This window comes from Madurella fahalii (assembly GCF_045866475.1).
Source record: "Madurella fahalii IFM 68171 DNA, scaffold_1, whole genome shotgun sequence".
Classification (NCBI taxonomy): domain Eukaryota; kingdom Fungi; phylum Ascomycota; class Sordariomycetes; order Sordariales; genus Madurella; species Madurella fahalii.
Genome location: NW_027263971.1, coordinates 9,864,393 through 9,880,978, shown reverse-complemented (window position 1 = coordinate 9,880,978; position 16,586 = coordinate 9,864,393). Strand labels below are relative to the sequence as shown.

Below are 16,586 nucleotides of genomic sequence, written 5' to 3'. Positions count from 1 at the left end.
CCTTCATCACTGGAATTCAGAGATATCCCAGTTTCCGGGGTGCCCCCAATACCTGAGAACTCTCTAGGCCGTGATAAGGTAAGCTTACCTGACGCTTGTGGCGTGGACTGCCGCACAAACCGCGCATTTTTGAGATGGTGGGTGGGACATGTGTGCCTCCTGCGCTGCACCCGACGTGGGCAGATTCTATTCGCGCATCTGGACAGACCGGTCAGGCGCCGATGTCCCTCAATGACGGGCATAACTGGATGAGCTGTCAGCCCAAGGCGCTGACAACAGCGAGTTATGGAGACCAGCGGTGCGAGCGGTGAAGAACCCACGATGGAGAAAATCAAATCATCGATCAATTACACGGCCCCGCTTAAGCTGTATATACTTGAGAAGCCGTTCTACTCGAATGTCCCTGCGCCAGACGGACGGCAGAGCAATCAGGTGGCCTGGAGATACGACAACATCGACTTTTACGATATTAAGGACCGTCTGGACCAATTCAGTCTCGATGTCAACGGATTTGAGATCTTTGAGTTTGGCGAAGCAGTCGACGATGAGACAGAAAAGTTCGACTCGGATGAGCGCATAGAGCGCGGGTACTACCCGGTCATCGAGAGTATTCTAAAGAGTCGCTTCGGAGAAGTCGACGTTGTGATATTTGATCACACTGTTCGGAGGAGGAAGACGGCGAAACAGCTGGAAGCTGTGAGGGACAAGATTCGTGCTACGCGGCAACCCAGTTATTCGGCCCATTGCGGTATGTATCTTCCCGGTCTCCTCCTGCTAGTTATAGGCACCTTACCGGGGATGGTGTCGTTGACGTCGGACAACCGAGATGAGCTGCAGACCAGACCATCCTGAGCGGTGAGAATCGTATCAAGCTCCATATGGGAGAGGCAGCCCAGGATCTCCTGAAGAAGAGGTGTCGGATTATCAAGTGAGTAGTAGCCCCGAAGCAGGCGGAATGTCTCTTCCATGCCGAACAAGGCCAAGCTAACCTAGCTGGAGTGTTTGGCGGCCTCTCTTTGGCCCGCTCGACGATTGCCCGCTTACATATTGCGATTGGCGTACGGTCAACATTGCTCGTGACTACAAGCCAGCGGACCTCATTTTTCCTCACTACGTCGGCGAACAGTATCTGGTCACGCACCATGCCGACCACAGATGGTACTTCCTCAGCGGCCAGCGGACCAACCAATTTACTCTCCTCAAATGCTGGGACAACAAGGTCGATGTTGCACGATGTACGTGGTGTTCTCCGACGGCTAGCAACACAACCACCCTTACTCGATTCGGGACAGGGCAGTGCTAACAGGCAAGTCTCAGGTGTCGCACATACTTCGTTCCTGAACCCAACCATGCCCGAGGGAGCGAGGCTCCGAGAGAGTATTGAGTTCCGTTGTATGGTCTTTGGCTGATCGGGGATCTCCGCAAGACAATTATTTCGACACTTTAAGGAATTATGCAACACGCAGTCGGGAGAATACGGAGTGGATTTTTGCATATGCGGCGACTATTGCTCTAGTTTCATCGCGAGATACGTCCTGCAAAACTCATTGGTATTCCTGCAACAAACCGTGCTCCAATTCCGACAGTTCGTTGCCCCAACTAGAAAACTGCCAAGGTGGTCAGCCGAACAGCCAGCAAACTTTGCAGGATTGGTGCGCTCACCCGTGTTGTACTCCGGCAGCTCGGGAGGTGCAGACTCGGGGGTGTCCAAAGTTAACCTCCCTCGGCATTGGAGCTGGGAGGCACCGGAGCGTTTGGCTTCGGGTGTGGAATCGGCTGCTGTGGTGCTGCGGGGTCGCCATCCACATGCGGGCGGGGGTCAATCAGGTGGGCGTCCCTCGGCACCCATTGGAGCCAAGGCTTCGCGTTAGGTCGCTGGGGGTCCGGTTTCCAGTTGACCCAGGGCTTAGCCTTGCGCTCCTCTTCACTCATATTCCGGACGGCACTCTCTGTCGGTGGCCACCATGCCCTCCAGGGCTGGACTTGGCCGGACTCTCCAGTGGGCTCTGTGACCTTGCTCATGGTCGTACTTGGCGTTGCCAGTGCGCTTAGGGCTCAAGTCTGTTGCTGCTTGTCCGGGCGAAGAGATGTTACGTCGAAGGAAAGCAACGAGAAATCGTTGGAGGATTCAAATTTGCGCCGAACGTTGGGCATTAATCAATTTCCGCTTCTTGCGAGAGGAGTTGAATCGAGGAGGGGGGGTGGGAGTTGCCGTTGGAAGATAAGGTATTTGACAACGTCGAAACGCCCGATGCGCGGGTGGAAGGGTGTCCTAGAAAAAACTACTATTGGCTCAACATAAATCAGTCCAGCAGCTGCGCTGGATCCAATGGAGCCATGGTCAGATGCCTCCGGCTACTCGCCCATTCCACGATTGTTTGAGCCTCACATAACCTATGATACTGCAGGCGCCAAAGCACCCCCCTCCTCCCATGGAGTCATGCCCAGACGGATTACCCACCCCTTCGGCAGGGGGCAAACTACCTGACCGTTGTCCTCCGTCATGGCTTCCATACGGCTCCGTGGGCTGACAACCAAAACCCAGTTTATCGAAATTATTGAGCATCTACGCTCAAGCAGCCAACGAAGCACCGCTCGGTCTTATGGCATCTCTACGGGTGGCAGGATCGGATACGGCATCGAAGCTACGATTACTTTCAAGGATGCTGCTACCAAGACTCGGGTTTTGAGCGTTGTTGGGAAATTCGTTGCCCAAAAATGCCCGCAGGTGCAAATAGACGATAAATTCTTAGGCATTACCATCCTCTCGTCTCCCGTGTCTTCAGAAGGTGATATTGCAGTTGAGTGGGTCAAGTCGCCAATGTTTACCCACAAGCGACGAGAAAGCTAACTGTCTCAGCTTCGTAGCGGTCCACGGCCTGGGCGGCCATGGAGCAAAAACATGGACACATTCGGGTCCTTCGACTCCTATCTGGATTCGAGACTTTATTCCGAAGCAATTCCCCAACTCTTGTGTTATGAGCTTCGGTTATGATGCGGCTTTACTATCTCAAAGCACCGGGGGAGTACATGAAGCTGCCACCCAACTTCTCAACGGCCTGGCTTCGGTCAGGGACTCGGCAAGCGTGCGTTCCATACTATCCCTCAATGAATAACATGCGCAGCGACGAAGTCACTGATGCACTGAACAGTCACCGAAACGACCTGTTATCTTTATTACCCATAGCCTTGGGGGCTTGGTGGTGAAAACGGTATGTTCCCGATTTCACCCGCCATCAATCTTTCAGGCGCGATACCATGTGGCCTTTAGTATTTACCTGACAATCTAGGCTCTGGCGCTGTCCAAATCCCAGGGTATATACGGCAATATTCACAATCAAACGTGCGGTATTGCCTTCTTCGGAACTCCACATCGTGGATCGAAGAAGGCAAACTGGGCCAAAATCATTGCTCGCATAGCGTCGGTCTGCAAACCTATCGCAACTGGCAACTTGGATGTCTTGAGGAAGGAATCTGCTTCTTTGTTCGATCTCGAGGAGCATTTTCTGCCCGTACTCCGGGACGGCCAGATCAAGATATTCAGCCTCTTTGAGCTCCACAGAACGCGTGTTGGTCTCTTCTGGAGCGTCATGGTAAGTTCGCTCGTGTTTGCATCCATTTGCAGATTTTCTGATAAGAGTACCGATGCTTCAAAGGTTGTCCCGAGAGATTCAGCAGTCTTGGGACAACTGGAAGAGATCCGTCTCCCGGTCAGCGCCTGCCATAGGGAAATTTGCAGGTTTGCTAGCGATCACGATCTGACCTTTAAGACTCTCATGGAAAAAATACGTGAGGTACTAGAGCTTAGAGGTAAGCACAAGACCGGGACTCCATGCCCCCTTCCCTTCGGTCCCCAGTTGACCCTCTGCCTCGTGCAAGTAACTACGGCTAGCTGCACTCTCGGATTGGGGAAATCAAGTCGAGGCCAAGACGCAACGCCTACGCGCCAGGCGAGGCGTATAACCTTTCCATCTTATATCCCCCACGACCCTCACTTTGTCGGCAGAGTCGAACTCTTAGAAGAGGCTCAAGCTTACCTGTCAGATCGCCCCCCCGATTCAGAGCCGTGGCCGACATGCGTGGCTCTGGTTGGCAAGCCGGGTATGGGAAAGACGAGCTTGGCCAAACGCATCATCCGAACCACAGGACGCAGTTATGATTACGTGTTTTTTGTCTCGGCCGAGTCGGAGGTGAAGCTCCTTCAGGATTTCAAGGATATATTTCGTTTGCTACGCCTGGGGACGGAACCGATACCTGAATGCCCGCGAATCATTCGCGGGCTGGTTATCGCCCACCTCACCGAAACTGGTAGGTCGAGAGAGGTCACCCTAATAATCAAGACAGCACTGATGATTAGCAGATCGGCGATGGCTCTTGGTATTTGACAACGCCGACGAACCACGCTTGTTGACTTCATCATGGCCAGACAAGGGAAACGGGTGCATAATCGTGACTAGCCGAAACAAGAACGTCTCGCAGGGGTTACCGGGTCGACCGAGATGCCTAGTCGTTGGTGGCCTAACAGATCAACAGGGCGAAGACCTCCTTCTATCCCGGTTAGCAGCAGAGCGAATTGGGGATGAAAAGCACCGGCCACTGTGCAAAGAACTAGCAGCGCATTTCGGCAACTGGCCCCTTGCCCTCAGGCAGCTTAGTGCTTTTATGAACGAAAGCCAAACGGACCTGCTAAGCATGTGGCAGTTGCTGGATAAGACAAGCGATGGGGACGGCAGAATCTACTCGTATAGAGATAGGAGTGAGCTGTACGAGTCTACTCTCGAGATGGCTTGGAGAGCAATCCTCTCCAACCTCCCCAATGACTCGGCTAAGTTTCTCAATTTATTGAGTCTGCTGGACCCTGACAAGATCCCCGACGGATTGTTCTCGGAGCCAGGCCTCCCTTCAAGACAAGGCTTTGAGTTCCTACAACACGAATTTGAGTGAGTGAGCATCAAAATTTCTGCAGGAGTTACCGTGCAACTAATACTCTGGCAGCTATCGAGTGGCAAGGACCAGCCTGCTGAATTATGACATAATGGCCAGGACAGATTCTGGAGCCATGTCTATCCACCGGGTTGCGCAGAGCACTCGCCTGAAAATGCTAGGACAACCAGAAAGGCAGGAGGCGTTTGATATGGTACTCTCGATTTTAGCAGCACGCTTCCCACAGCAGGTTCTCGGCAATCATATGCATGAGCTTTGGGAAGGATGCGAGACATTTCTAGATCAGGTCTTGGCTTTTGACAAGGCCGTGCAAAGATGGCAACCATCACTGCTCGAAACCAAGGTCTATGTCAACATGATGTGCGATTGCACTTGGTATCTGTGGGAGATTGGTCAGCACGACGAGGCGCTGACGCGTCTTGAGTGGCTCGAAAGACTCTGTTCTCGAACCATCGGACTACATACTCTCGAAGGGGCCCGCATCTTGGTCAACCGTGGCTGTGTCTTTTCTACCCTGAACCGATACGAGGAGGCTGGAATGCTGTTCGAGCACGCCCTTCAGATCCGGAGCCAGATGCTGTCAGGGGACCATCCGCTGCTCGCAAACAGCTATATGCAGATGGGGAACTATTACACCTCACTGGGCAAGGTCGACGATGCTGTCGAAGCTCATGAGAAGGTGATTCAGATCCGCCTCGGATCTCCCACAACAACTCCAAGCAGCATGGCCGTCTCTTACTTCAACTATTGCCGCAGCCTCCTATTGTGTGGCCGGTTTGACGAGGCTGAGAGGTATTTGAGAAAGGCGGAGGACGTAGAAATGCGGGTGCGAGATGGTCGTGAGAGACTCTATTGCAGAAACCAGCAAGTAACATACCCTTTTAACTTGTCTTCGCTTACCGGGAGCGAGTCAAAAACGCGAGCGAAAACTGACCAAACAATCTACACACAGCCGACTTTACATACTGGGAAATATCCTTGCCCGCCGCGGAAAAATCGAGAAGGCTTTGGTGGTCCATAGCGAAGCCTACGAGATACGGCGCGACCTTGGGGTTAGTCCGTACCTGGTCGGAGCCTCGCTGCACAAGATCGGCACACTGTACCACAGATTGGGAAAACGGGATCAAGCAATGTAACGCCAACTCATAACTCCCCACATCCCTTCCATACGAGAACTCCAATTTCTGACGTCGCTTCTGATTACAGAGAAACGTTTCAAGACGCTATATCACTTCTCAATTCCTTCCTCGGGCCCACAGAGGCCAAGCTAGCGCGGCTAGCCCGCACCGAGATGATGCTGGCCGAGATCCTGGCGACGGGCCAGGAGGCGGCCAACTGGAGGGACGTTGCGGTTCAGCACTACTGTCGTGCTGTTGGAAAGGACTGCCCGGCGGAAGACTGGTCACAGGTTGACTTTGATTCGCTTGTACCTGTAATAGATCGCTGAGGTGCCTGCAGATACGGATGGCTTTGCGCGGCGGGCGCTACACCATTGGTTTCCGTGCTCCCTTCCATTATGGCAGAGCATGCGTCATGGAATTGGGATTAACTTCATGTATTTCACGGGGCTGTGCTTGGATATGATACCCTATATCGCGATATAATGCAAGTCTAGCAACTGTGATGCCACTTTAGGCAAGTAAAGAATACTTTCTGTCGATGATTACAAAGTATACATGGTGTCAACCCCAATCATCTGCCACGTCCCCGTCTCGGTATTCAACGTCAAAGTTGATCCAGGCGTCGTCCCACCTCTAGCAGGCCCAGCCTCGACTTCGGTGTCAGGAAGAAAAGGGTTCCCGGGGCCTGGGCGTCTGGTCAGCGGAGCTGGCTGGATGTCTGCCGCTACCGGAAGGCCAGTTGAGCCACCGTGAGGACGCAAGCCGAATCCTCCAAAGAGGTCTCTTGCTACGCGGTATATGCTTATAACTACGGGGATTCTAGAATTTATTTTGCTGTGGTGGCGCTGTAGGAGATGTAGAACTCACTAGTATAGAATTGAGCGTGTAGCTAACCCATCCTACTTCTGGCCTAACCCTTAACTTTGTATACTTTATGTATTAAATAATGTTGAGCTTCTAAGAACGCAAGACTTCGAGGGCAAAAGACTATTTTACTTAAGCCTCTGGTAGTTAGGAGGAATGGCATTGCCTACTTTCAAAAAAAGGACTTATTTTGGCTCTCTTAATACAGAACCAATTCCAGGCCTATTTAGCTAGAGTTGAAGCAATTCCCTACTTGCGGTGCAGCCATACCGAAAATGGTAATTAGGGTGAACAAAGGTGAGCAAGCGTGAGCGAGGCTTGACTTGAACTGAGCAAGGCCTGAGCTAGGGTGAGCAATGTTACGTGGGCCTAGGCGTTGCGCACAGAGCAGTGCCGATTCGACCGAACTCTTCATCGGGCCATGGTCCCCGTAGTTGGATCCCAATTTGAAAAGCACAAGTAGTAGTGTGCTGTGAGTCGTTGTCGACCCAGTTTTGCTGGTTCGACATCTACGCCAGAACTGACGCAGTAGTTTGTTAGAAAAAAAAGATTTAAAAAAGAGGGAGGGGGGGTCGGGAGCCCGCTTACCAGCGTTTGATAAAGGGATCACCTTTCCGGGAAGCAATGAAGTGGTTCGCGATGGGTTTGACCATATATGAGAGGAACGCTCACCCGTAACGGAGAATATTCATCGGCGAGAACGTCCCAGCAAATGCGGTCAAGGTGGCGAATCAACAGGATGCCTACGTCCATGAAGACACCACCGTGCTGATAGAGTGCAGCTCCACGAGTGAAGTCGGCCGGGTGTGGTCTGATGTAGGGGCCATCCATGGTGCCCCGAACAAACGTCTCTGGGAGGAGGTCTGCTGCGATGTACTAGAGCGCGTAGTTCGGGCCGTCTGAAACAGTGTCGAGAACTCGTACTGTCCAGGAAGGTCCAAGGATACGGACCCAGTTCGTCACGTTCCGTTTGCACCACTCCGGCATTGCGGCGACGCCTTTGTCCCAGTAGGCCCAAACATTCTTCTCGGATGTGACGGTGGCGTATTGAACGAGAGACGCAAGAATTTCCTTGTCGCTGCGAGCGTCTACACACTAAACATATTCGAGCTCGCCCTTGTATTTCGGGGGAATGGCGACTGGAAAGGCAGCTGACTCCATGGCGAGGGTTCAGATTTGGAAATGACAATTTATGGACTAGCAAGATTAGTTGACCGAAACTCTAAGACAGGGCTTGGAAATTGTCACGGGAGCTCCTTCGCATTTTAAAGCCAGAATCCGGCGTATATCCTTTCAGCCCTCTTTGCCTATGGAAACGGATCTAGAGTCGCAGAAGTTGATCTTTACCAGAAAAGAAAGTTGACGCCACAGGAAGCCTTGGATCTTCGCCAACCCCACTGCGGTTGTAAGATTCCGGAAGCGAGAAGGAACGTAGGCCTAATGTGATATTGGCTTGGCGGCTTTGACGATTCCGCCAAAAACGTATTTCTTCAGAAAAGTGGTTGTATCGGGCAGCGTCTAAAACTCTACAACGGAAGTACATAGTCAAATAAACGCATCTGAAGCTAAATTCTATAGCAATACCTATAGTCCTAGTCTAAGACGTTGACGTTGTTAGTTCAATTACCTGTTAGATTCCCTCGGCTTTTCGCCGATGCCGCCACTTCGAACGCCGACACCATCACCTCTGAAGCGATAGCGTCAGTTTAGCGCTTACGAGCCAAGGCCTAACTAGCGTATCACAGTGGCTTAGATCTGACGGGTCCGGGCCATTGAGGCCTAGTTCTGTAAAATCTAGGCCGTTGAGGCCTGTATCCACGTACCCGGATCCAAGGCCCATATTTACGTACCCGAATACGAGACTCGTATTGAAGTAGTGCAGAAACACACCTACACCCACCTACCCATCAATATAAGGAGGAGGGCAAAGGTGGCCAAATGCCAGACAGACAAGATAGACAAGACAGGCCAGGCGACACCGCCACAAATTGGGTCCCAGCAGCCTAAACAAGATCAAAACAACATGTACAGATAGAGCTCCCTACGGTCAGAGGGAGTCTTTGCACGCAAAGAATCTCGTCAATTGAGCCTGCAACAAGTGTGGAAAAGAGTGTTGAATTGAATATTCTGTCTAAGGAGCAACGACCAGGACAGCCCTACTTATGGTGCAAAAGAAAAATGGGCCCACGGCAAGTTCCAGCCCCCGGGGCGCCATCCCAATAAGTGTGGCCCTCCGACCAGAGGGACCCTGTCCTCTGGGGACAGTTTCTCCCAACCCAGTATGAGGTCCTGAAGACTTCTAGTCTTCGACTTCGGATTCGTCTACTACTACCTCCTCTTCTTCCGCCTCTTCGGCCTCTAGTTCTAGCCGTTGAGCTAGGCTATATTCCATCAAGCGGCCCGAATCTATCAGCCAGCCCAAAACCTTCCTCAATAACCTTAGTGTCCGGGGGGCTCGGCCTTGTAATACAAGACTAAGGTCCCGGTGGGCTCGAATTTCAGTCCTTGGGGGAACGCACTTCTTACCCTCAGGGTTCTCGACCAGCGGCACGCTTGAGCGGCTATACCCCATGTTGTTTGCTTCTCTCTGACTGCTATCTCCCGTGCTGAAATTCACTAGCGCTCTAGACGGAAGTGGAGCCTCAGGTAGACAACGGCGGTCTTCGTGTCGGGCAAAAGAACGCCGGGGTGGAGCGTCAAGAAAGTGTACAGTATTTGCCGCAGGGGTTATCAATTGTAATATTCCAGGGTGCGTCTTTCCCAAGGCGAGATTCGATGTGCGTGTGCCTTGTCCTATAGCCAAGAAATTTCAGTATTGGTGAGATACTAAAGCATCCTGACCCCCGCCCTCTTACTTAACTGTCCTTCCCATTCTCTCGTTCGATCCCTCATCTCAGCTGATCACGACCTCTCATCCTCGTCATCAACTCATTCAGCACATCACCGTATACGGTAATTATGTCTCTTATTCACCATGACCATAGTACATCGCCCCCTGCTTATCTCTTGAAGGATGGTATGTAATTATTCGAATCGCCTTCCCATTTGCGCTTTGTCCCAGCCCTTCCTGAATTTCGCCGGCATTACAGGTGCCATGTCTTTCCCCAGAGCACTCTAGCTTTATCTCCCGGTCGAGTCGTTCGAGTAGAGTCTCAAATGGCTTGGCCGAGATGCGCCAATAGTAAACGTCGAGCCCGGAGTGGACTGGCGGTTCTTGGCTTGGAAAATCCAACCTGTCGAGGAAGAAGCCTTGTACGTGGGCAACGTAGAGATGAATGGTGTTGGATATTTCATACCCACCACGAGAAGGCAAACCTGAGGATGGCCACCGTGTTAGGAAAGGGTACACAAGGAAAGAAAACGAACAGCTCACCGTGAAGTCGCGGGGCGGAGGTGTTTGCGCCGCACAACGGCGCCGCTGTTCTTGTGCCAAGGCGATGACGAGAGCAACAAAGTACGGGTCTCTGTCGCTTTCGGCAGCGGTATATCCTTTTGCTAGTTGGAGACAACGGTATAACCCAGGCCAGTCCGTATAGCCTAATCTGTTTCTTGATCTGAAAGACTCTCTCCGATCTAGCTAAAGCTGGCCGAGGTCAAAGAATGCAATAGTGACCTCCTCGGTGGGGTCCAAGTTTGGGAACGACATGTGGCAATATGGAAGCGTGGTATGTGGGGTTTGGTTGAAGTAGAGACGAATAATCCGGCTAGGATCCGGATTGTGTCAGTGCGAGGATCGAAGGTGGTAGACACCGCTTCGGGAAGGCTTAATGTGCGTAGAGCACATACCTGCAGTCAATTAAAAGGGGCCACCGGTAACGTTCCTAAGAGCTCCCCGAACCGTCTCGGCCATTTCTACCCAGCGCTATTGGTGGGATAGACTGCGCTTTAATCTAGGCGCCAAACGACGAGCGCGCGCCAGGCGACAAGCAGCACGGTCGTTGCGGTGGTGGGCCGGTGATGGGGCTTCCGCGTTGCCCGCCTGACTTGCTGACTCTGGTGCGGAAATATGACTTTCAGCATCGCCGCTATCTCTACGAAAATGAAAGCGGCATTGTAGGAGATCCAATTGTCGGTTGGTCCAACCGAAGGGATGCACTAACAGCCGCTCGCGGGGATGGAGGGTGATGATCCGGTTGATTGATAGCGGTGGCGGTGTGTTCGAGTGGCTATCGCAGCGGTCGTCTTGCATGTGGTCGTCTAGGGCGGCCATTCTGTGAAGGGAATTGCAGTATTTGATTGAGAAAAAGAATAAATGAGATTCAGGTTGTCCAGGTTGTTGATGGATGGTACCTGAATTCAATTACGTGGTCATGCCTTGAAGCGTGTGACTCTCCAAGACGCGGTTGTGGCCAGGTTAGGCTGCTGCATGTGAGAGAAATGAGTTGAGGGGCCAGCAGGCAAAAAGCCCGGTGAGGACAGTACCACAGAAGAGACGTATGGCGATGGTAACTAGAGCTAAAGCTAAAAGCTAGAAGCGACCAATGCCTTTCTTTCTTTGACAGTTAACTAGCCAGCCTTTTTACTAATTTTCTTTCTATTTCGTTGAAGATTTTTATCCGGCCTATATTGTCTAGTTTCCCGAGCAAGACTGTTGGGAAAGCCCAACAAGAAAAGCGATAATTTGTTAGGGAACTATCCTTAAGTCCGAGTGTATTCATGTTTATTTGGGTCTCTATGACGGAGTGGTGAGATAGTTTCGGAATATCCTTTGCCGTTGACACCTATGGAGAAAGACCACTGCAGGGAACGGCAGAGTGACAACCACGGGCCGGCCTAACTCGAAGACAAGCCGTACCCAAAGTTCAAAATACGGCTCAAACACGGAGAATATCCGAAGCCCAGCTCCCGGGCCCTGCTCATTCTATTCATCATCCTCTGCCGCCTTAGGCTCCGAGTTCTGAAGACGGGGGACGGCTTGTCGCCCTTTGTGCACGGCACTTGGAACAGAAGTAAAAAGAAAATGAATACCTGGGACAGCAGAGCAGGTAGATTGCAGATGCGTCCCTGAAGGCAAATCACAGTCGCGACCAATGTACGATGAAATTGTTCTCTTTTCTCTATGGTGTTGAGATATGTTCACTAATGTGTTGCAACGTGGGAAAATCCATGTCTACATACACCGCTCCCTGGGGCATGATGAAATTCTCAGTTCCGTTCCCGGGGGCAGTTGGCCTTGTTACGTCCCGCTCATAAAATATATTCGGGCTAAGAGCTAGCGAACTCTCAGCAGTGATATCGCGCCCCGGGGCCGCCTGGTCTTTTTCATTTCTGGCTTTCGCAACATCTGCTTTCCCAACCACGTTAAAATATGGTGGGAGCGAGTTCGAATGCCACGGGCCAGGGCAGCTGGGTCGAACGACGATCGCAGCATCACAGTTCCAGAAGCGCACGATGAAATCGCCTATCCTTGCTTCGGAAGGAACAAGGGATATAATATGGTTCGTGCCGAGGCATATCCTGGGGTCCTTTGGCGAATGATTGTCGGACTCGCCGTCCTTGCTCTGTCTATTTTCATTGTTTTCTTCGTGCGAACGTCTGCTGGACCGAAGCGGTCGAATGCCACCATCAGCAAACCAAGCGATTGTGTCTGGATGCCGGAGCTCTCGGATTTGGCGTAATTCCTCGTCGCCAAAGTCCACGAGCCGAGCCATGTAGTCCTCGTTTGTCTTTCGTAACACCTCAAAGTCGGCGGGCAGGCTGTAGCTTTCTTCCCAGGAATCCAGCCAGTCCTGCTGTGCCCGGAACGAACCCATAAGAGATGTGTACTCTGGCCCCAATTGGACAATCTGTCCGGCCAGATACCCGATCGCCCTGATAACCAGGCCCTCGCTGTCCTGTAACTGCTGGATCATGTTAGATATACCACTCATTTGCTAGACATCTTTAAAGACAACATGTACCTACCCCATTTTCCCCATTAGGGTTAACCAATCGTCCTGCATTCTTGGAGAGCTTGAGCTCTTCCCCGACCCTCCCATCAAGAGCAGCTTGGATGATGCCAGCGGTTCTCATCAAGCTAATACGTCGTTCTTGCTCGAGGATAGCACTGACATTCTGCAGAACAGGGTTTGTTTCCGGGCGTGGGTGCCAGGAGCCCTCCATTGCCCTGGCCCTGAAGAATACGAACTTGACCGCGTCTTTCCAGATGTCATAGAAAGAACGATCGTAGTCAACCACGAATCTTCCGACCCCTCTTTTGGGCTCCGGTGGGTTTGGCTGTTCTAGATCCAGCAAGCGAATGTATTCCTCCACGGGGTCGGTAGACCTGGCGGCCCCAGCAGACGCGTGGACATCATTTGCTAGCCCTAGCAAACCATAGACCCTGTCTCTCCGGTCTGTACACGCCTGTTTGGCAAATCGTTCGACGAGTCTCTCAAATTTCATGTCATCCGTGAATTTTGACGACCTTGCTTGGGCGAGTTGCAGCATTGCTCCGAAACCAGGCACGTTTCTGCCCCCTGGACTTTCCGAGACGACAGCCTTCCAAACACTCCACCCCTCCATCTCGTCAAAGGCCCAGACCTTGGCTCCAAACACAATCAGCAGCGAGTAGGCCAAGCAAGCTTCCTGGACGATCCACAGCCTGGTCCAGTAGGCGCTTCTGGCCACGCGATAGAGAGTGCCACGGTCTGGCGGGGCGGAGCGATGCAGCTTGGTGCCCTCCGCAAGAGCAGGAGCGAGCTGGTGTGACACACCGTTCTTCCATTCGGCGGACATGATTCGCGTCAAGGAGTTGCGGTCGCTGAATTCCCGAACGCCGAGCCATGCCACGACTTTTTGCGCCCGCGAGTAGATGAATGACATGAGGGCGACCTGACTGTTGCGTTCCTCATGGTCTTGCTGGTTGATGCAGACAGCATCCACCCACAGTGGGAAAGCATGCGTCGTTGAACGGAGATGAAGCAGGCAAACATGGAGGTTGTGATGCACCCGAAACGGATGGCCATTCACGACGATTTCGAGGGGGAGAGGCTCTGGGATGGGCTTGTCGTCTGCCTTGCTGCTTCCCGCCCCCCCAGGATGACGGGCTCCCGAACCGCTATTAGACGTGGCTAGGTGAAGAGAGGCGCTATCCGGGTACGGATCTCCCCATGTGTAAGAAAGGGCGACGTATCGAGGCTTGGTGCTAAATGCAGCTGTTTGAAGATCGCATACCAAGGGGTCCGTGAAGGTTCCGGGCGCAAGACGAAGGATACGAATGGCGTCGACGCCAGAAGGCAATGGAGGGTAAGTGAATGCTGACATTGTATGCCTCTATTATTCTTTTTATGTTTTAAAATTTTTTTCTTTTTCTCAGTTGAGATCGTCCCACTGCGTCGTTGAATAGAGGTTGGCGACATATCCTCGACGGCCACACCGCCTATCTCTTCCCCGCACCCATCCCCGCTTGGGGTGCCCTGGTGGGTTGGGCACCTGGCAATGCTGGCATGGTCGGGTCGCGAATGTCAGACAGCCTCGCGGGAAGGGTCCCCAGGGCAATGTAGAAACGGCAAGGGTAGGGGTTATGGAAAGAAAATGAAAATGGTCCATTTTGCTCGAAGGCTTAGTACCGTACTAAGCTATCTCGGTTGCGGGCAGTACCTTACAGGTACCTTATCTTAATTCGAGCACTCGGAGTGCATTAGCGCGGTAGGCAATCATAACGCACGGCGCTGGCATGGGCCGCTTTTTGATCCTGCCCGGCCAAGGGTTCTGGGCCGACCTCACCCGTTCCCCCAATCCTTCCCGACTCCAGCCAGGAGAGCACTCGCTTCTCCGATGGTCAGGTCATTCTCACCACATGATACCATGGACATGTTTATGTTGGGTGGTGCGTGCCTAGCCCTCGCTGTCGGGGCATTCGCGATTTATCTCGCGGGATTGGCCATCTATCGCCTCTATCTGAGTCCCCTCGCCAAGTTTCCCGGTCCGAAACTCGCTGCTCTCAGCAACTGGTATGAGTTCTATTACGACGTGGTTCGACAGGGCGAGTTCACCTGGCACATCCAGAAGCTGCACAAAAAGTACGGCCCCATCATCCGCATCACGCCAACCGAGCTTCACATAGACGACCCAGACTATTACGATGTGCTGTACGCCCGCAGCTCGGGCCGGCGCAATAAGTACGCCTACTTCTCCGGCCGCTTCGGCTACGCGAGCGACACCTTCTCGACCGTCGACCATGACCTCCACCGGCAGCGCCGCAAGGCCATCAGCCCCTTCTTCTCGGTAGCCAAGATAGCCGACTTTCAGCCCGTCATCGCCGCCAAGGTCGGCAGGCTGTGCGAAAAGTTGGACAACTATGCCGCTAACAAGGGCGCCGTCGTCCGTCTGAGCAGAGCCTGGATGGCCCTGACGACTGATATCATCACCGAGTATGCCTTTGCCAAGTCATATGACCAGCTCGAGAGCCCCGACTTCGCCGACACGCTGCACGAGGCGCTTGTGGCCATTTACGTCACGGGCCACTTCGCCCTGCATTTCCCCGTCGTGTTTCCCATCCTCGACTTGCTTCCCGAATGGCTTGTAAGGTGGGGGCAGCCGGACATCATGCCGGTTGTCGGACTGCGAAAGGTACGGGCACTTTCTCCGTTTAACACGGGACACATGCGCCGGCACGGAATCTAATAAAACCTTATCTAGGATCTTGCCAAGAGAGTGCGCCAGATCCGCGACGGCATCAACAAGGGTTACAAGACGGTTTCCCATCCCACAATCTTTCATGAGGTGCTGAATAATGACGAACTCCCCGAGAGTGAAAAGTCGGATGCACGCCTCGGCGACGAGGCCCAGCTGATCATTGCCGCCGGGATAATCACAACATCCTGGGTGCTCAGCGTCGCGAGCTATCACCTGTCTGCGCAGCCCAAGCTCGCGGCGCGGCTACGTGCTGAGCTCGCGGCTGTCGAGCGGCCATATGACTGGCGGCAGCTCGAAAAGATTCCCTTTCTCTACGGCGTCGTACATGAGGCCATGCGCCTGGCCCATGGCATTGTCACCCGTGACCCACGCCTCGCGCCAGATGCGGCGCTGCAATACGACAACTGGACTATCCCTCGCAACACCCCTGTGAGTATGACGACGTATGATATCCTTATGAACGAGAAAATCTTCCCGGAACCCAAGATTTTCATCCCGGAGCGGTGGATCGACCGTCCCGAGCTAGACAAGTATTTTGTGCCGTTTGGGAGAGGTTCCCGCCAGTGCATGGGCATCAAGTAAGTGGACAACCCATATTGCAGGGTGTTGTTATTAGTTACTTTACCTTACCTCACCTTACCTTAGGGGAGCATGAGACTTGCAAGCTAATCAATGTCGAGCACAGCCTCGCATTTGCCGAACTTTATACCACCATCGCGACCATCGTCACCCGCTACGAATTTGAGCTGTTTGAGACGGACGAAACTGATGTCCAGATGGCACATGCTTATCTCGTTCCATACGTGAAATGGGAGTCACGGGGAATCCGAGCCACGGTGAGGAAGTTGTAGGCTGCAATTAATTCGGCGCCTGTCACAGGCGGGCCTCTACGTCGAGATCAAACAGGAATGCAGGCATATTTAAAGGACTGAGTGGCACCGAGAGACACGCCACGTTATTTTCGGACGCGGGCTACGTGTCTCTCATCAAAGCTGCCGTCGAAAAGGCCGACGGTGTGTTCCTGTGGCTTCAACTCGC

The 16,586-nt window shown here is 52.9% G+C and overlaps 5 protein-coding genes across 5 annotated transcripts; 3 read left to right on the top strand and 2 right to left on the bottom strand.

Moving 5' to 3' along the window:
* Positions 1 to 321: 321 nt before the first annotated feature.
* MFIFM68171_02668 (uncharacterized protein) lies at positions 322 to 1,409 on the top strand (the record flags this gene model as incomplete). The annotated part of the gene is made up of 4 exons (XM_071058090.1): positions 322 to 748; positions 838 to 928; positions 994 to 1,235; positions 1,318 to 1,409. 4 exons carry the CDS (start codon positions 322 to 324, stop codon positions 1,407 to 1,409), a joined length of 852 nt encoding a protein of 283 aa, XP_070914191.1.
* A 304-nt stretch (positions 1,410 to 1,713) lies between these two features.
* Positions 1,714 to 2,022, bottom strand: MFIFM68171_02667 (uncharacterized protein; the record flags this gene model as incomplete). The annotated part of the gene is made up of 1 exon (XM_071058089.1): positions 1,714 to 2,022. One exon carries the CDS (start codon positions 2,020 to 2,022, stop codon positions 1,714 to 1,716), a length of 309 nt encoding a protein of 102 aa, XP_070914190.1.
* Positions 2,023 to 5,059: 3,037 nt separating this feature from the next.
* On the top strand, positions 5,060 to 6,391 carry MFIFM68171_02666 (uncharacterized protein; the record flags this gene model as incomplete). Its single annotated transcript, XM_071058088.1, has 3 exons — positions 5,060 to 5,808; positions 5,897 to 6,076; positions 6,151 to 6,391. The coding sequence occupies 3 exons, from the start codon at positions 5,060 to 5,062 to the stop codon at positions 6,389 to 6,391; spliced, it is 1,170 nt and encodes a 389-aa protein (XP_070914189.1).
* Positions 6,392 to 11,986: 5,595 nt separating this feature from the next.
* On the bottom strand, positions 11,987 to 13,733 carry MFIFM68171_02665 (uncharacterized protein; the record flags this gene model as incomplete). The annotated part of the gene is made up of 3 exons (XM_071058087.1): positions 11,987 to 12,772; positions 12,834 to 13,110; positions 13,213 to 13,733. 3 exons carry the CDS (start codon positions 13,731 to 13,733, stop codon positions 11,987 to 11,989), a joined length of 1,584 nt encoding a protein of 527 aa, XP_070914188.1.
* A 954-nt stretch (positions 13,734 to 14,687) lies between these two features.
* MFIFM68171_02664 (uncharacterized protein) lies at positions 14,688 to 16,399 on the top strand (the record flags this gene model as incomplete). Its single annotated transcript, XM_071058086.1, has 3 exons — positions 14,688 to 15,482; positions 15,552 to 16,126; positions 16,234 to 16,399. 3 exons carry the CDS (start codon positions 14,688 to 14,690, stop codon positions 16,397 to 16,399), a joined length of 1,536 nt encoding a protein of 511 aa, XP_070914187.1.
* Between the last annotated feature and the right edge of the window lie 187 nt (positions 16,400 to 16,586).